Source organism: Sinohyriopsis cumingii, chromosome 15, assembly GCF_028554795.1.
Source record: "Sinohyriopsis cumingii isolate HCF-2022 chromosome 15, ASM2855479v2, whole genome shotgun sequence".
Classification (NCBI taxonomy): Eukaryota; Metazoa; Mollusca; class Bivalvia; order Unionida; family Unionidae; genus Sinohyriopsis; species Sinohyriopsis cumingii.
This window is the reverse complement of record NC_142975.1, coordinates 74,136,931-74,156,299: the sequence shown is the minus strand read 5'-3', so window position 1 is coordinate 74,156,299 and position 19,369 is coordinate 74,136,931. Positions and strand designations below refer to the sequence as shown.

Below are 19,369 nucleotides of genomic sequence, written 5' to 3'. Positions count from 1 at the left end.
TTGTTGTTTACCTTTCACCTGTAATCCCATCCTTTGCAGTGACTCCTCCACATGCCTGCTTTCATTTTTCCTCATAAAGCCGTTGTCAATATGGACGGCTATCACTTGGTCATCCTTCAAAGCCTTGTGCAGCAATGCTGCACACACTGTGGAGTCCACACCTCCACTCAGCAACATCTGAAAATAAATGGAAAAAAAAAATTAAGGTTTCCTTATTAAAAATGAAATTCAGAAAGGGAGTCAACAATTTAAATGAAGTTACTGCTTACCCACACCATGAAGTTAACTTCACTGCTCAGAAAAAAAGTAGTTGAAAATGAGAGTGAAATACAAAGCTATGACAGATGCTATTATATGTCATCAGTGTGTGTGTGTGTGTGTGTGTGATTGAGAATTTTCATATGAACTCTGTGTTATCAGAGTGTCCTGGCACATGTTTGTACAAAACCTATCCTTCCTGGGTAATATGTCTAGTTAAATAGAACAACCCTGATATATTTTATTAAGTTTTAACATTATATATCCTCCAATAAATTCAAGAGATTTGTTTTGGACAATTCAAGTTTTTGAGGGTTTAGGTTTTTTACTTTAATTTTTTACAAATTAAAGGACTTTTAAAGTATAAAACCAACTTTTTTGAAATTTGTTTTGTTTTCTAGGCAATGCAGTCAAATGATTCAAGGACTTTTCCAGGTCAAATGAGACATGACTGAGATTTATGCTGCAGTTTATAAACAGAAAGAGGAACAAAATGACTTTCATCAAAGAAGGTTTTAAAACAATAAAGCCAAACTGCCCATGATTCACTCACATAAATGTATTTGTTATTTCTGTTATCTTGAGATCAGAGTAATGTATGTCAAATTAACCAGTCTGACCCATATTCAAACAAAGTGACACAAATGGTGAAAAAAATCTTACCAGTACTTTATGGTCACCCACTGTATCTTTTATGTACTGAATACAAGCTGTCTCTCTTGACTTTATAGTAAATGTTCCATGGCACCCAGCTATGTCAAACAGAAAGTTTTTCATCATTTCCTTCCCATGGATTGTCAGATCCACTTCCGGGTGAAACTGGACACCATATAATTTCTTCTCTACATTAGATATTCCTATGAAATAAGGGACAGAGAATCAGTCTATTGCAACTGCAGCATAAAGATGCTTACTGAAGAAGTTCTTGAAAAGGGAGAAAGGGGCAGATGGCATATACTCCTCCAACCCTGTCCTTTTATTAATGACAGCATGTTAACAAAGAAGGCTACATAAATGTTTTATGTGGACAGCATTCAGGCAACCAAAATAATATCAACCTGAAATATATAAATCAACATGTTATATATACATGGGAAGTATGTGGAATGAAAATTCCAACTATAAGAATCTGAACAGCGAACCAATTACTGACACACAGTATTTCGCATGTAAAATAAATCACAGGGATGTGGTGTATTGTACCATTTGAACACAGGACACAGATACCTGATTTGTGCTTAACTTCCTGATAGGTGTATACCTTGCCAGTGTACACTGACAGTATAACACGTTCATCTACCTTGTGGTTTTTACTTCACTCTGTCCTTGTGGAAGCAACAAATATCATCTGTGTTACATTAGTTTGAAATGAGGCAATCATAGTTACATATTCTAGCTTTTGTGAGGCCACTCATGACAAGAGCATGCTTCTTGGCATTAGCAAAAGTAGTGACTGGGAGGTTCTTAGACTTTGCCACCAATTCTTATACCTATGGGGAGATCACTCTACCCAGCCACCACATAGGTTGGCAGAGCTGGATTTGCGAGGTAATAGTTCTCCTAAGGTAACGTATTTAAAGAAGAAATGAAGCAGTCAAATTGACATGGTCACAACAGACCATCTTTTGTATGCATTAGCCATAAAACTATGGACCATTTAAGTGATGTAAATGGGTTTTTTAATAGATGCCCTACATTCAGCAAATGCTAAAAATATTAGACACAATACCACATGCAATGGACCAATAATTACTAGCGTGAATGATACATTAGCAACAAAGAAGTAAATATGGCATTTATTTATGGTGACGAGGATAATTTCTTGCACAATATGGAAGGTGATGAGGATAGTGGGCATGGTTTTGAGGTGTCTGATGAGGCTAATGTTGGTGAGGAAGATGGTTGTTAACTTGGAGAGAGAGACAGACAGACAGACAGGGAATGATATCTTGGAGGAGTTAGACACTGGTACCTTAACAGAAACTGGAATGCAGTTCTGCATCTCCAATGGAGTAAAGGCTCAAAAAAAGACTGATTTTTTTTTAGATTGTGTTATAAATTCATTGGAATCAGCACTCATGCAAAGATTCTTTATTTCTTCGTTCAGTTTAATATCTTCCCTTACCAGGTAAGTAATATACATGAAGATTCAATGGAAGATAAGAATGAACTTTCTTTCTATCTGCAGAAATACTAGAGTATCTAGTCAAGTCGGCACGATTTTCCACCTCTGTCATGTCCAGAGATCTATTTCTCTTTCTTAATTGCTCATACCATAATGCTGAGAATATTTCCTGAGGTAGCAAAACAAAGATAATTCTATCTTATCAGGAACCCTGTAATTATTTAGCCTGTAATGATCAATCATAAAGCCTGTCATGAACAATTATGAAGCCTGCAGACCTGCCAACCCTGATGAGACCATCTCAGTAAGGCATTTGATTTTTCCCCCATAAGTTTGACCAGTTTTCTGTAAGGTGTAACAAAATATCAATAACTGCTATTGTAAAGCTGGAAAACGTAATCAAAAGTTTGACGCATTGATGATAAACAACATGTTCAACTGAAAAATTTGTAAAGAACACACAGACTTTTTTTTTTACCACTAGTACAGTTGCACAAACTCTAGTTCCAAACCATATGCAGCTCAATGGCTTGTTGCTCTCTCTCAACTTGACATAATTCTTGCAAATTCTTTTCCATTTCACATGACAATGGCAATCATATCTCCCACCACGCGACATACTCAAACTGGCATGTAATGTCCAATAAATGTAATTGTGTCCTTTTCAGCTTTTTATTCACAAGAATCCGAATATTCCTTTTTATTCTTCTGAACACTTTTCTAGAAGCTTGTTTTCCCTTTTGTCTTAAACATGCATCACTTTCTGGACACCATTTTAAATTTTTTTATAATCAACAGTTTGATCATGCAGACTCTTCTCATGAATAAATAGGTGCAGTATAAAGCATCAGGGTGCTGCTGTAAAGTTAGCCTGGTTTCCTGACTAATTTCACTAATTCTAAGATGAAACCCGGATCCAAATAAATCATGGATGAACCAATTATCTGGATTTTTCGGCGACCATCATTTTTCCGTAGTTTTTGCTAGTATGTCATTAAGTCCATATTTTAAGGGTAATTTTCGTAAGACTTATGGCAAAATTATAAGAGTTGGCAGGTCTGCATTTAACTTCATGGAATTTACCTAGAAGTAAAACCTTTTGGATATTAGAAGTGTTTAGTCTATGGTGCTAGCACATAAGCACATTAGAACTTTCATACTGAATACTTTGAAGCATATCCAGATTACCTTGACATTGATAGTACGTTTTGGAAATTCTAGGAATTCATACCATAATGTAAGTTATTTTTAATTATTTCACATTTGACTTGGTGTTTAGGGAAATAAATTTATATCTTAAATTATATAATCCTTTTTCGTTTATCTGTTTAAGATCTAAGGATGTAAGGCAATCCTGAAGCCTGTTGTTGTTGTTGTAGGGTTTAACACCATTTTCAGCACAAGATAGGTTATACATGGCGGCCAGTATAACTGGTGGAGGAAGAACCCTGGAAAACCCAGGGAAGATCCACCGACCCATGAGAAGCTACTGGCAGGCTTTCCCACGTACCCATGCTAGCCGAGCCTTGGACTAGAACCCATGCAGACAGAGGTGAGATGGCAGTAATCCAGAACGGTGAGCACTTTAGACCACTCAGCCACTCAGGGCCCCCATGAAACCTGTAATGAGTTACCATGAAGCAATAATAAACAATCCTGAAGCCTGCACTTGGACCTTGTGTTTGCAGAGCACAATTTCTCTCATGTGCCGTCGTGCTCCTTAAATTGATTACAGAGAGCAATCCTTTGCTCTCCCAAATCTTACTGTTAAAAACAAAGATTTCCAGATGTTTTCTGAGTGAACTTCTCAATTTCGGTCCCAGGTATAACAGCAGTTGCATTTCACAAATACTGATTTGTTTACAGGTTCCACCATTTTTTTATATGATGTTGTGTGCCATATAAGATGAAGATGTAAATATTTTAAGTGAGTGAAAAATTCTCTTCAACACTATCAGGAGTGCTGTTCACACCTCTCCTGCATTTTACACAACACAAGCCCTGCCGTAATGAACAATTATGAATACCTTCCCATTTATTGACAGTGTATAGAACACCTTCCCATTTATTGACAGTGCAAAGAATACCTTTTCCTTTATTGTCAGTGCATAGAATACCCTCCCATTTATTGTCAAGATAAAGCAGACACTTAATTAGGTTTGCACACTTCTTTAAAACTAAATTTCCAGAAGGAAGCTGACTTTTCAAGGTTGACTTATGACCCTATCTGACAGGAATTTAAAACATTTTGGCTAAGAAAATTTGCACTTAAAAAATAAAAACTTTCTATTTATGAGACTCCATAACATCTGGACACATGACCATGTAATAAACCACAGAATATATCACTACAAACCTGTATAACTAAAGAAATTCAAACAAATTTGTACTTAAACTCATTTTCATGTTAGAATAAAAATGCTAAATTTGCTGTAACAGTATACGCTGGAATGCAAAAAGTCTCATAAAAGGGTTGTTTTAATTTTGACAAAGCTCTTCAAAATTATACACCTTTGTACACAGAAGAACTGAATTTTGTTTTAAAATCCACTTATGGCTGGTTTTCAATATAATCAAACTCGTATATTTAATGCAGTCATTGTTAAGGACACACATAGTATGGGATTTGGTATGGAAAACTGCTCCAGCACACAGTAAATTTCTAAGCATTCAGCAAGGTTTAATAGCATAATTCACAGCAAAGGTGAGTTTGCAGTGGCAATGGTTACTATTACCAATAATGCTTAGCAATGCATTCCCAATACACTAGACTGGTCATCATGCTTTCTGCATAAAAAGATAAATATATAGAGAGGATGATAGGTAACCAAACTACATGATTAATCTGATTGTTTGGCACTTTTATTAACAATACAATATGTTTAGGGCAAGCACCCAAATGATCCATACAGCAAATGTATCTCAACCAACTTAAGAGTCTTGAGACCTCCAAAACTTCTTGTAAGAACTCGTGATCAGTTTGATTACAACTCTGAAACATTTGTTTTCTTTGATCAAGTTGCAGCTAATTATTTTTCCAAGTTTTCTTGACTCTGATCAATACTGTAATGAAAGGGCCTTTCCAAGTCAGGAACAAACCTGTTCTTTCTTCTTTTTCCCCTATTTCCAGTTGATTGAGAACTCTGCACTGAAATACTAGAATCATTTTTTTTTTATAGTAATGACCACACTTCCTGTGCCAATACTAGAAATCAGGGTTTAAGTTTCTGTTAAAAGTTTTTGTGACATTAATCAAGTGTGTGTGTGTGTGTGTGTGTGTGTGTGTGTGATACATCACAATAGTTTCTGTATGTGAGATACAGTGTTCTGTAGAATCCTCTGACTTTAGGATACTAGACATTCCCATCATGAGTCAGGTCATTCCATGTAACACTTCTCAAACAATGCAAGTCCAAATCAGATTTTCACACATTTCTAACCATTAGGTCAAAGGCAAAGGTCTGCTGATGGTGAATGGATGCTGAAACACTATCCAGAATAGATGCACATGCCAACAAGTGTATCAATCTGGAAGTGTTTTGCAATAAGCGTCAAAGTGCTCTTTTGCAATTTTCAGTCATAATTTTGATCCCCTTGATAAACCAATCATGTACAGGATCAAGTATTGCCTGGTTTGTTGACTCAGAGCGGATGATCCCAATCAAGAGCAAACCATCCTGATAAAACCGTGATATGTGGGATAAAGTCATTTATGGTCTATAACTCCATTAATGTACTAGGTACATCTCCTTGGCCAAGTGGATTACCTGCTGGACAGTAATCTGGCCTTCTGGGTTGATAATCCTGATAACCCTTTATGTACAGGATGAAGTCGTTTGCAACTCTATTAATAGACACTATTCGAAGTTCAGATGCCTTAAAGCAAAACTACAAAGCTTAAATGAAAGTGGAAAAACCTACAACCTCACTATGGAGATGATACAATGGGGAAGAAAATATATCTTACTAGCGTTTATTTTTATTAACTCAAACCAGACTGTGAATTCTGGGTTGATCTGGCAAATCCTCAGGACTTAATACCTACCAGCTACAAGCTTTCCTGATTGGGCTATAGTTTGGAACCCCTCAGCAACATGGTTGATACTGTCACCATGGGTTAGCAGTACTTCTTGGTCCTTATCCAGGTTCCTGGTGAAAGAAGAAATTGCTATACGTACACCTTATTATATGCTCATTTTTTTCTCCGTTAACTTTACATTGTCAGAATGGTTCAGTATTTTACGATACTGCACACCTTCATATTGCACTCACGTGCAAGAATCATGCCCAATAGTGTATTAGGAACTACTTTGTAAACAAATCATGTACTCTCATGTAGGAGACGTTTTAAGTTTTGGTTGATTAAATTTGTTTCTGAATGAACTAAAGCAGATGTTTCGTGGACTGCCACATACCAGCTGCTTTGCTACATTCCTCGTTTACTTATTTGATAACAATGTTTCAGATTTTGGTAATAGATGCTGGATTTCATAAAACTGCTTGGTACCCACAAATAACATGCAAGTTATAAAGGCATAAACTGTCTCCTTTAGCTGGTAATAAGAATGGCAAAAAATATACTTACAGTTTTACATTCTGAATTTCTTCAAAATGTTCTTTCTAAGTTCTGCAAATCCAAATTACATGAGCCATGTCATGAGTTTTCAAGCTAGATAATACATTTCGAAATTGATCTGTAATTTCAACTATATTCCAAGTGCAATTACAGCATCCTTACTGCACTCAAAATGAAATAAACATTCAATTCAACAGCGTCTTTTTGATAATTGCAATTGAAACACTTCATATTTTCCCCACATTATGATTTCAAATAGTCGATGACAGAACAAACACACTTGCTGATGTAAACACGCTTCTCCTGTGCTGCTTCAATCCTATGTACTTCATGTACAATTTGCACAGATGAATCCAGTCCAGAATCATGAAATTTCATAGAATCGACAAAAATACCAAAATCTATTCATTCCAGATCAAATGGAAAACTTGTTGCAATTCACATACTATATGACTCCAAATTTCAATTTTAAGCAGACAATAATGCCATTTTCTTTTGAAACTTATGTATGGCGTGCGACAAGTTCAAATTTATCTGGGCAGAGTTATGTGCACAGTAATAATGTTGTTGTTGTGTAATGATGAATCTGCGCTTGTGTATTTAGTTTGGGATAAGGCATACATTCCTTTATGTTGTTTCTTGTTGTGTATTTTGTTTATATAATTAAGCCTTAGGTAGAATAAGAAAATGAGTATATAATAAAAAGGTTACTGCATTTGTATGGAAAAATAGGTCATGCAGTATTCCATCCAAAAAACCCGTTCCTATTTTCCCATACAAATGCAATAACCTATAAATATTTATTAATGAATAATGTATATCTAAAGGCCAAATAATCCAAAATAAGAGTCCCTTGAAGGGACCGATGCTTTACTGGCTGAAATGAATTTCCAGGAATTCAAGACAAAACCATTTCTACCTAATAACTGCTGAATGTCGAAACTATCTGTGATATTTTACAGGAATAACAGGATTTTTAAATTAACTGATGTCAGACTGGCATCATTTTCAATTAGGACCAAGTAGACATCATTAGAAGTCTTTTGACAAAAACCTCATGTCAGATAAGGTAGTAAAAACAAGATTTTCAGTAGAGTCTTCAGGACAACCATAACAGATGTATGATGGGAAGATGTCTACAGGAACCGTAACAGACGTATGATTGGGAAGAAGTCTATTGGAACCGTAACAGATGTATGATCGGGAAGAAGTCTACTGGAACCATAACAGGTGTATGACTGGGAAGATGTCTACAGGAACCATAACAGAAGTACGATTGGGAAGAAGTCTACTGGAACCATAACAGATGTATGATCAGGAAGAAGTCTACTGGAACCATAACAGATGTATGACCGGGAAGAAGTCTACTGGAACCATAACAGATGTATGACCGGAAAGAAGTCTACTGGAACCATAACAGATGTATGATCAGGAAGAAATCTACTGGAACCATAACAGATGTATGATTGTGAAGAAGTCTACTGGTGAAAAATCCACGATGACACAGACATTCATTTGGGTGAAGAAGAGATAATACTGTAAATTCGGACCAACACAACATTATAAGAAGTCTTCTGGTGAAAACCCCATGCTGATGTGTGCAACAATAACAATATTTTAAAGATGGTTGTTATGGTGGCCATATTGGACACCAGATGCACACCATTTCCATTTAGGCAGAGTAGAAATAATATGATTTTCAAGATGGTCACAACAGTGGCTATATTGGATGTCAGACCATCACCATTTTAATTTAGGTTAAACAAGACATCATAAGAAGTATTCTGATGAAAGAAACAATGTTGATATGACCATTTATCAAGAAGTTGTGATGATAAGATTTTCCAGGTGTGCTCACAGTAAGTCAGATTGGCATCATTTTCATTTACAACCAGCTAGACATCATAAGAAGTCTTTCAGTGAAAATCCCATACTTACATGATAACAAGTTTTTCATTATGGCCACTGTAGGAGCCACATAGGAAGTCTGTGTGGCACCCACTTTCATCTAGGACCAACTTGACATAACAAGAAGTCTTTAAGTGATAACGCCATGTTGATATGACTATCCATTTATAAGAAGTAGCTATAACAAGATTTTCAGGATGTCCGAGCAGCACCATTTTTCACTTAGGACTAATAAACCATGGGCTGAAAAACTGTGAAAATTTTTATGGCAATCCTCCAAGTATGAGTGCATGTAAATTTTAAAGTTTCTCCACAAACATCAATGATTTTTCAAACTGCAAAACAATTTTTTGCAATGCCAAATGTTCTAAAAATTATCAAAGCCAAAATATTTTCTCATATTCAAAGAAACAAAAATCAGTTAAAAATATGATTATATAGCACCTACCTATATAAAGCTATCAACCACATTAACACGCCTATATTATAATTTGATTCCAGATAATATGTGGTACTAATATGAACCCAATGACCAAAGCAATACCAATGTATAACAATATTGGTTGGAAGAAAACAAGGTGAAATATAGTTTTAAATCTTCATTTCCTTTCAAAACACCATTATTTAAAACAAATTTTGATAGTGCCTGCTATACCTTAGTTCTGTATATTATGCTATGGTTCTCAGCATAGCACGGCTCAGTAAATAATGAGGTCTGTGTTAATGGACCCCAACTACTGCATTAGAACAAGGAAGAGACGTATATAATTAAATTCTTGATTAAAAGATAACAAGTCACCATAACAAAATATACAAAGGCATGGTAAATGACATTCATTAGTGATATTAATGTATATTGTCATCACAACATATTATTTTTGGATTCAGTAGGATTGGTAATACTGTATGTTTGCCATTTCATATGTTTCTAATTTACTGTAATACAGATTAGCATGTTTAACACAATCCATGGTGTGATACAGATTAGCATGTTTAACACAATCCATGGTGTAATACAGAGTAGCATGTTTAACACAATCCATGGTGTAATACAGAGTAGCATGTTTAACACAATCCATGGTGTCCACAGCATTAGTACATTTCAACTGATATATATTTATCAGTTATAAATAACACTATGCTGGAAATTGTTACAGGAAAAAAAACCAACAAAATCTTCAGTGAGCTGTAACCTTGGACTTCACATATCAGCCAGGCACACGTCTTCAGTGCACTCAGAATGGCTTAAGCTAATACAACATTTTTTTTATACTATCAACAACTTTTGGCTCGTTACTGAAGACAAAAAAGCTCCCCATGTACATAAGCATACATAAACATGGTGTAAAATTTGCTAACCAATGATTAAAACAGCAAGGGTAAAGTATTGGTCCTCCTGCCATCAATGCATGCAAACTAAAAAGTTACAAACCTGAATATTATTAGCAAGTATTGATTTCACAACAGTTTACACAACATATGGTAAAGAACTATGAAAGTCAAAGCAGATCAAAACTTTGTTGTTGGCAGTTTTCACTTTTTCAAGGTCAGAAAAATTGAACTGGGACTGATTGTGTCATTCTAATGATGTTCAAAAATTTGATAGATTGCTGTTTGAGTTATTGAAGTTTTCCTGCATTTGTGAGAAAAAGAGAAAGTATCGTACTTAAACAGGGGACACTTTGTATCAATGGTAATGTAAAACTGTCCATCCTCTCTTATGTCTTTCTTCTCAACAGTGCCTTTGAATTCTTTGTTCAGCATCTGAAAGAAAATGATTTGATTCATTTGTAAATCAGAAACGAAAATGACCTGTAACAAAGAAATATAAAACAATCCTTTCCTTAAACCTCAACATTTTAGCATAATTTGGTTTTCAGGAATTTCATACATTCATCACATTTGCAACACAAAAAATTTATGAGCTAAATAAAAACCATGTTGCACCAAGGTATTTACAATGAAAACTTTCACAAATATAGTTTTGTTACTAAATCATGGCTCATACTTCCCAGCGAGTAGTTTTTCAAGGGCATTTTAAGGGGTTTTCACAGGACTCCTAAATTTTTAAGAATTATTTCTTCTTACCAAAATTGAACTAGCTGTCATTTGTCTTTGATCCTCCCAACTTAATCCCATCTGACAACTTCATGTTCATTATTTGTTAGCAAATAAGTAAAATAACACAAGAAATGAATTAAAACAGAAATACAATTTATTTATTTTCAACACTCAGATACCTGGTCGCAATAGCCATTCTAATTTCCCCTAGTGACTGCTCAGTTTATGCAAAATAAACCTTTGCTTCTTGCAGAAAGCAATGTCTAGATAAAGGCATAAAATAAACCTTTGCTTCTTGCAGAAAGCAATGTCTAGATAAAGGCATAAAATAAACCTTTGCTTCTTGCAGAAAGCAATTTCTAGATAAAGGCATACATCATGTCTAGATAAAGGCATACATCATCTTATCTTGTTCTCGACTGCTCTGGTGGCCTAAGTGGTTTGAGCATCTGCCTTGGATGTGGGAGGCTGCTGGTTAGAACTTTGGCCAATTCATACCAAAGACTTATGAAAATGGTACTAACAGCTGCCTCACTAGGTGCTCAGCATTATGAGTTTAGTGTTAGGAATGGTTGGCCTGGTGTCAGGATAATGTGACTGGGTGAGACATGATGCTACATGTCTGAGGTATAATGCCCTAGTGCTAGACATCACTATAAATTGCCACACTGCAGACATCGTAGCAATATGACTAAAAATTTTAAAAGTTACATTAAAAAACCAAAACACAATCATATTGTGATCATTGTCCTCTAGTCATACTTTATCAGTGAAACCCTTAGGGTCACTAAGTCATATTAGTATTTTGTCATGGTGCACAAAACAAAGTAAGATCAGTGATTTGTTAAAAGTCATTGATGATTTAATTTAAAAGGATGGATAAAAGTGGTCAGGGTATTAATCTTGTTTAGAAACTTAACTTAGGAAGAGAACAACAAATATATGTATGTCATGATCTTACTGAATATACACAATTAAATCTCTTTATAACAAAAAAGATAATAATAATGTATGTGTGCATGTGTGTGTTTTGGATTTTTAACGTAGCTTTAACAATTTATCAGTCATGTCGCTAAGATGTCTGCTGTGACAACTTATAGCAATGCAGACATGCAGCATCATGTACCACCTAGTCACATTATCCTGACACCAGGCCGACCAGTCCTAACACTAACCTCTTAAGGCTGAGCATCAAGCAAGGCAGCTGCTAGTACCATTTTTATAAGTCTTTGGTATGACTCAGTTTGGGTTTGAACATGTGACCTCCTGCATCCAAGGTGGATGCTCTAACCACTAGGCTACTGGAGCAGTCAATAATAATAATAATAATCATGACAATAACAAAAACAAAAGTAATGGAATTCAGTGCATGGTATTTGTTCAAAGACCAAGTCTGAAAGGTGATGATGCATAGTCACCTGTGTACAAAGGCACATTTGGCCTTTTCACCACCACTCATAGGTTCGACTGTGTATATAAATAAAGTTTTCAACATTTTTCTTTCAATCATATCAATCATTACAAATTTTGTTAGCATTTTGTTTGTTTTACCTGCAAACCATAGCAAATGCCAAGTAAAGGAATACCCAAGTGGAAAATATCTGGATCATATCTTGGGGCATCTTCATCATTAACTGAACTGGGTCCTCCAGAAATAATAATTGCTCTGAAATGTGAAAAATATACATCAAAATCAGCAACCGCGTATTCATGGATTAATAAAATTCATAATACAATACCATCAGATACTTTTCTCACTTTCAAAAGACTTTTTGTTCTCTTCAAGTTTCATGTTCCAAGCAAAGCCAAAATATTGTACATGTCTACTCATTTATTTAGTTTGAGATCCAAGTCACCCAGAAGCTCTCAATGCCAAAGCTAGTCTTAAATACAGTGTAAAGCAAAATATTAATAAAAGAGTTACAGGGCAATTCACTTTGCGAAAAAATAGTAGATTCTGAGGGATGATCACACATATAAATTATTATCAAATCTTGTCAAACTATATCTACATTTTTCCAGTCTTTGTCCAGTACAGCTGATGGTTCACATTTTGGAACACTTGACTTTCTTGGTAAGATAGCAGCCCATATTAAGTTAATCACTATTGAAGCTGGTGTGCATTTATAACCTGGTTAACAAGACCAGTTGCAAACCTTAAACCATTCCAAAGGACACAACAGTAACAATCACAGCAGGTTTCCAACACAGGTTCTCTTCATTATGTTATTATTTTGGTCATTCTGTCCCTAAAATATTTAGCATATTGGATAATAAAAAAAAATGTTTCCTAACTTTATGAATTGAGTTATTAAGACAGACTCTTCATGTTTTAGGAGGCAACTAATTATACTGTGGCACAAAAACTGACATCGAATTCTCCTTTTTTTAATTTAAAATATAATAAACATATTTGGCAATACAAATTTAGGAGATTATGCTATTGTTTCAGGGGATAATTACCTTAAAGTCACTGATATCTGCAACTGTAATAAGTTTCCAAATAATTTAATGGATCACATTTCTTAACAAAGAAAATTGTAAAAATGTATGACTGAGTAATAAATCTAAACTTTATTATGCTGTAAATCTAAACTTTATTATGCTGAAAAACACAATGTCCAGAGAAAGTGAAAATTATGAAAAAAATACAAGCTTAAAATATGTACTGGCTAAAGGTGATCAGAAGCAAGAGCTGGATTATACAATTCTGTAGTGCCCTTTTCTACTGGAGGATTATAGGTCACTATTTTCAAGGGAAAATCTGCTGACTACATAGAAAGTTATTGTGCCAACATAGTAATTAATAGATCATACTTATATCCTTTCTCTTTAAGAGTAAATGCCGGTGTGTCTAAAGGCAAGATTTCTGTTTCAACATTCAACTCTCTTGCTCTTCTGTCAATAACCTGAAAATAGAAGAAAAAAAAATCATTTTCAAAATACTGAGGTTTATTTAAACTATACAACTTCTAAAATAATGACACAATGACTAATTGCTTACAGCAGTGATAAGATTTTCTGGATGGCCACCCTTCAACAGCACCATTTAGGACAACTAAATACAGTTTTCAAGTGAAAATCCGATGCCTATAGGACCATCTGTTCAATAGCAAGATTTTCAATGTGGCTACCATGGTGGTCATAATGTACGGCTGACTGGAACGAGAATCTGCCACAATTAATCTTGATTCGCCTCTAGCAGAATTTCCTACTGAGTGTACGCTATCCATAACATACTGACTGCATGCGCCAGTGACTGATATTTGCAGGACTACTATTTACTATCAGCCCTCTATGCAAAATCAAGATGAACTGGGCAGAGCCAACAGGTTAAAGATGTCATGCTTAGGTGGGCATGACAGAATCAAGGTTAGATTATTTCAAGATTTTCTTTCATGTTTATAATAGAGGAAGAAGGAATAAATTATGACTTGACTGGATTAACTTTTGCAATGTCAGTGTTTGTTTGATTACCTATCAACATGCATGTGATTCTACCTGTGGTAGGACAAAAATACCATTTTAAAGGCTGTCCACTGTACATACCTTTTTTATAGTTACAATCTATTGCTTTTTAAAAATAAATAATTACTTATTTTTAAGCCAAGATAATCAGTATATCTGTGCATGTTCCACCCCACATTACAATAACCAGTGGAAACAAACCTACTAGAGACCAGACACATAACATTGGTCAACAGATTACAAATACTGACATGTGTACAAAAGTTGTTAATTGATTCAGGTTACTGTTGTAATCTGTAGAGTTGAAGGCCAAAAGCCCATGTTTCATGAGGTGTTATAAGTAGGATCAAAAGTGGTTCATGTTGTCTTTCAAACCTTTTAATAAAAATTGGGTGACCTTTGATTTTTTATTTTGTTGAATTGATCCTGCATCACTCAAGACATTTACAGAGGAATATTAAACAGAAGTTGATACATGTTTAAGTTCAGTTCCTGTCAAAATGCTGAAACATAAGCTTTCTCTGAATACTGAAAAAAGGCTATGAAATATGAAATTTGGGAATAAATCTCATGCCCAAATCTGAAACTATCTCCTTAAAATGAACTTGGCTTGGAGAAGTACTGGAGAGAAGTAAGCACTATAAAAACCCAACCATATAAAAATTGAAGTTTGTTGTTTCTTGCAGGCTGAGCATTGTTGTTTCGTCACTGCCACATTCTTCTGCTGATACAGAAATGACAATATCCTTTCCCCATAAAAATAAAATATTAATCAAGGTGAAATATGGAACAGAAAACCATTACATGTGAAACTTAATAATCCCCATTAATGCCATCAGTGGTCGCTCGTCAGTGATCTTCTGATTAAACATTTACGTGCGAATTTCATTTTTTAAAATCTTGGCAGTGAACTATGAGATATACCCTCTCCGTTCTTCGTTATACATTGGCTCATATTAATCACAATGGTTCAAGAAACGACCTGCCAGTGATGATTAGGGGATCTGAGTGGCCGCATGGTCTAAAGCGCTCACCGCTATGGATCACTGCCAGCTCACGTGTCTGCATGGGTTCGAGTCTAGGGCTCAGCCAATGTAGGTACGTGAGAAAGCTTGCCAGTAGCTTCTCGTAGGTTGGTGATTCTTTCCGGGGTTTTCCCAGGTTCTTCCTCTACCAATTATACTGACCGCCATGTATAGACTATTCTTGTGCTAAAAAAATGGCATTAATCTGCATAACAACAATAACAAGTGATGATTATACCGACTACAGATACCAAAGAAACAGAAAGTTAGTAACAACTGTGATGAGGAGTATAAATCTCATACAGTTGTAAGAAGTCTTAAGCATCAATTACAATACACTGCACAAGAAATTCCCATGTTTAACACGAGCCAAAAAATCTTGATTATATTGAGCATAAAGATATAAAAGATATGCAAACAAGACTAACGCTAAAACAAATCAGCTTAAACATTTATCCCATTTTTACCTTTCCATACTGGGCTCCTGCATCTAGAATCACAACCTTCTCATTTTCACCAGAATCTCCATTTACTTGAACCCCTGCAGGTGAACTTGTCATTATAAATCAGTATCACAGCACCCCTGAAATTTAAATCAGTGATAATACACACCTGAATTTTAAATCAGTGTTAATACATACCTAACTTTAATATAGGCTCTGTTATTTCTTGCTGCAGGTGTCCAAGTTCAAAATGCTATTCTAGGATTTACCATAATACTCCATTTCAAGTTCCCTAACAGTGCACGGAAAAACAAGGACTCAAAGTCCAAAAAAGAAAGCTAGGGGCTGTTATGTCAGTTCTATATTTTAATGCATAATTATTCGCTGCTTCCATTGTTTCAAAGGATATCAATATTTAAAGCAATTAAAGACTTTATCTTTTTTTGTGCTTATCACTATTGCAAACAAACAGTAGTGCTGCCAATATTCAGTATCACTGCATGTTCCCATTTATCCTGAGACAATCATTGTGTCCCTTTCCTTAGTCCTCTAACTGGTAGAGTGGTTTAAAGTAATTGCCTTTACTGATAACTGCCATCTTTTGCCCACATGTGTTAGAATCTAGGGCTTGTCCTAAGTAGGTATGTGAGGAAGCTTACCAGTAGCCTCCCATGGGTTGGTAGTTCTTGCTCCATCAGTAATAGTGGCTGCAATTTACAGCCTACCATGCACAGAAAATGGCATTAAGCTCACAGCAATATCACTTTTTCATTTCATTGTGACTCTCTGCTGCTAATGACCATTCACGGTCTATACACTTCCTTCAAAGTAGTTCAATCAATTGATTTGCGATTTTCCACCAATTCAATCATTTCTGCATGAACTATACCAGATCTCAATCATGAAACATATTCTACCAAATCAACTCAGATCAAGGACAAAACATGACAATCTGATAAACATCTGGACCATCTGAAACTTTCACTAAAAGATGATAATTATCCCATGTCTCAAACCTGGAAATACACGTACCACCATTATAACACGCTTCGCTACAACGAGATTCCATATATAACGTGGTGGCGCTATTGCCTTCAACATTTTGATTTGTTTAATTTTTACAAAATATTATGACATTTTTTAAATAATGATACATATCAGCTGAAACTTTTACATTAAAAAAATAAATACTGTACTTGATTTGGACATTGTTTTTACAATCAGAGTTTAACTTCAATCAGCCATGTATGTATTTAGGCAAGCTGGGATATTGTTTTCTAATAAGCTTTTGAACACATGAAATCATCCATGTCTCTTACCGCTCCGGTGGCCTAGTGGTTAGAGCGTCCTCCTCGGATGCGGGAGGTCGTGGGTTTGATCCCCGGCCAAGTCATACCAAAGACTTACAAAAATGGTACTAACAACTGCCTCGCTTGGTGCTCAGCATTAAGAGGTTAGTGTTAGGACTGGTCAGCCTGGTGTCAGGATAATGTGACTGGGTGGGACATCATGCTACATGTCTGCGGCATGATGCCATAGTGATAGATATCACTATAAACTGTCACACTGCAGACATCGCAGCGATATAACTGAAAAATTGTTAAAGCTACATTAAAAATCCAAATCACACACATTCATGTCTCTAATATGCCATAATTGTCATTGGTCCATATCAACTTCTGTATTTGGCTAAAGTACACATGACTGTCAGTCAAATTAGCCTTTAGTACTAAAGCCACCCCAGCAGAGCACTGATTGATCTCTGTAAATACAGCTCTTATAAAGACCACCTTATTGTCGACCATTGTTGACTGACATAGGGATGGCAATAGTTCATAGAGATGATTAGTCGTGGAATGTCTTTGAACTTACTGCCTCATTCTGTAAACTGTTGAGGCACAGACAAATTTTCATTTGTATAATGTCAAAAAAATAGAAGATAATGATACAAGCAAATAATCCAACTTTGAATGTGTGTGGTTTGTGTATGTTTTGGGTTTTTAATGTAGCTTTGACAATTTTTCAGTCATATTGCTATGATGTAACGATATAAATGAATCTCATAATAATCCACTTGTGTATGAAAAGGACCATGATTGAGATATGGGATTCACGAAGGACGACGATGAAGTGGTAAACAGTGATTATGAGCTCTTGATTAAAAAACAATGAAGCTCTTAATGTCAGGCTGCATTGGCCTCAAGAGAAACCTAACCATTTTTTAGAGCGATTACAACATTTGTAATCACTTAAAACTTCAAATCATTGTAGACAGAATCAAATGGCAAGTATATTTATTAAAATGAGGTGTTTCTATCATTGTTATTAATGTTACTCAGGATTTGATCTATCAGATGTAAGACAACATCAGTTCAAAGAAAGTATTCTTCAGCCTTGTATATTTTTTTATTTATTTTCTAAATTATTATTATTGAACATAATTATTGGACTATAAACTATTTTTATTTACACCAGAAATCTTCATCCTTGATGAAGCTGATCACAGCATGCCAGTAACTATGATCAGGTTCATTAAAACGACATAAAGCAACCATGCAATAACCCCACCCCCACAAGTACACTCAACATTTTTTATCATTTACAAAATAAAGCTGTTTGGTGCATTATGCGGTCAGCAGTTATGGATCCCGACTACCATGTTATAATCTATGAGAGCTGTACCATTAACTGCACATTTCCCAAAAAGTAAATCTCTCTCCTCCCTCTCTCTTTCTTTCTCTCAAAAGCTAACTGAAAAACTTAACTTGCCCTTTTGCCATTTAAGCATACCCAGAAATTTGACAAAGTAACACTACAACAAATGTTAAAATGGGAAAATAAATTTTTAAAATATATTCTTATAAATGTTATATATTTTAGAATAAACAGCTTATTTTGTTTCCTTTTTACCTTTTCTTTGAGCGCATTAAAAAAAATTGTCAATAAAAGTTACTTAAAAAAGATCAGGGGTGTATATTCATCATTATAAAGCATACACTAAATTAATTTTAAAAACACACCAAAACTGAGATTTGATCTTGGAATTATGTGACAGGTCAATGTTCCACATGACAACAGTAATTTAAATTGTTGCATGAATTTTTTATTTTTTTTTACTTAGAGCTGACTTTTAAGGAAAATGGAATTAGGCTACCATCATATTTTCAATTGTGAAAATCAATACGTCATGGACTAACTTCAAAATGTTTGCACAACATATCATACATACTTATTTTAAATCAAACTGTAAGACAAGACACTAGTTGCAGTCGATTATTTTTTTTCATGCGCATGGCTGTGCAAATAGCTTTTGTACAGTTTAGTACAAAACAGATGATTTGGAACAATACACTTTTTAATGATATTTTGAAGTCCGATAAATAGGGCGCATACCTAGTATAAAGATATCGATATGTATAAGTTATGTAGAGCCGAGTTTTCATCATTCGGCGTATTTTGGATTCGCCCTAATTCACTGACCAGAAGCAGTGCGCGTAGTACTTTC

At 35.1% G+C, this 19,369-nt stretch overlaps 1 protein-coding gene across 1 annotated transcript in view; it reads right to left on the bottom strand.

Annotated features, from left to right (window-relative positions):
* Window positions 1-19,369, bottom strand: part of LOC149782077 (GMP synthase [glutamine-hydrolyzing]-like) — a 50,174-nt gene that overhangs the window by 30,344 nt on the left and 461 nt on the right. Inside the window, exons 2-8 of the mRNA XM_089933510.1 lie at window positions 15,889-16,004; window positions 13,746-13,837; window positions 12,480-12,594; window positions 10,534-10,631; window positions 6,429-6,532; window positions 922-1,115; window positions 12-177 (exon numbers count right to left, since the gene is read on the bottom strand). Of these exons, the coding sequence (XP_089789636.1) occupies window positions 12-177; window positions 922-1,115; window positions 6,429-6,532; window positions 10,534-10,631; window positions 12,480-12,594; window positions 13,746-13,837; window positions 15,889-15,981 (862 nt within the window). The 5' untranslated portion in view covers window positions 15,982-16,004. The remainder of the gene's footprint in view (window positions 1-11; window positions 178-921; window positions 1,116-6,428; window positions 6,533-10,533; window positions 10,632-12,479; window positions 12,595-13,745; window positions 13,838-15,888; window positions 16,005-19,369) is intronic.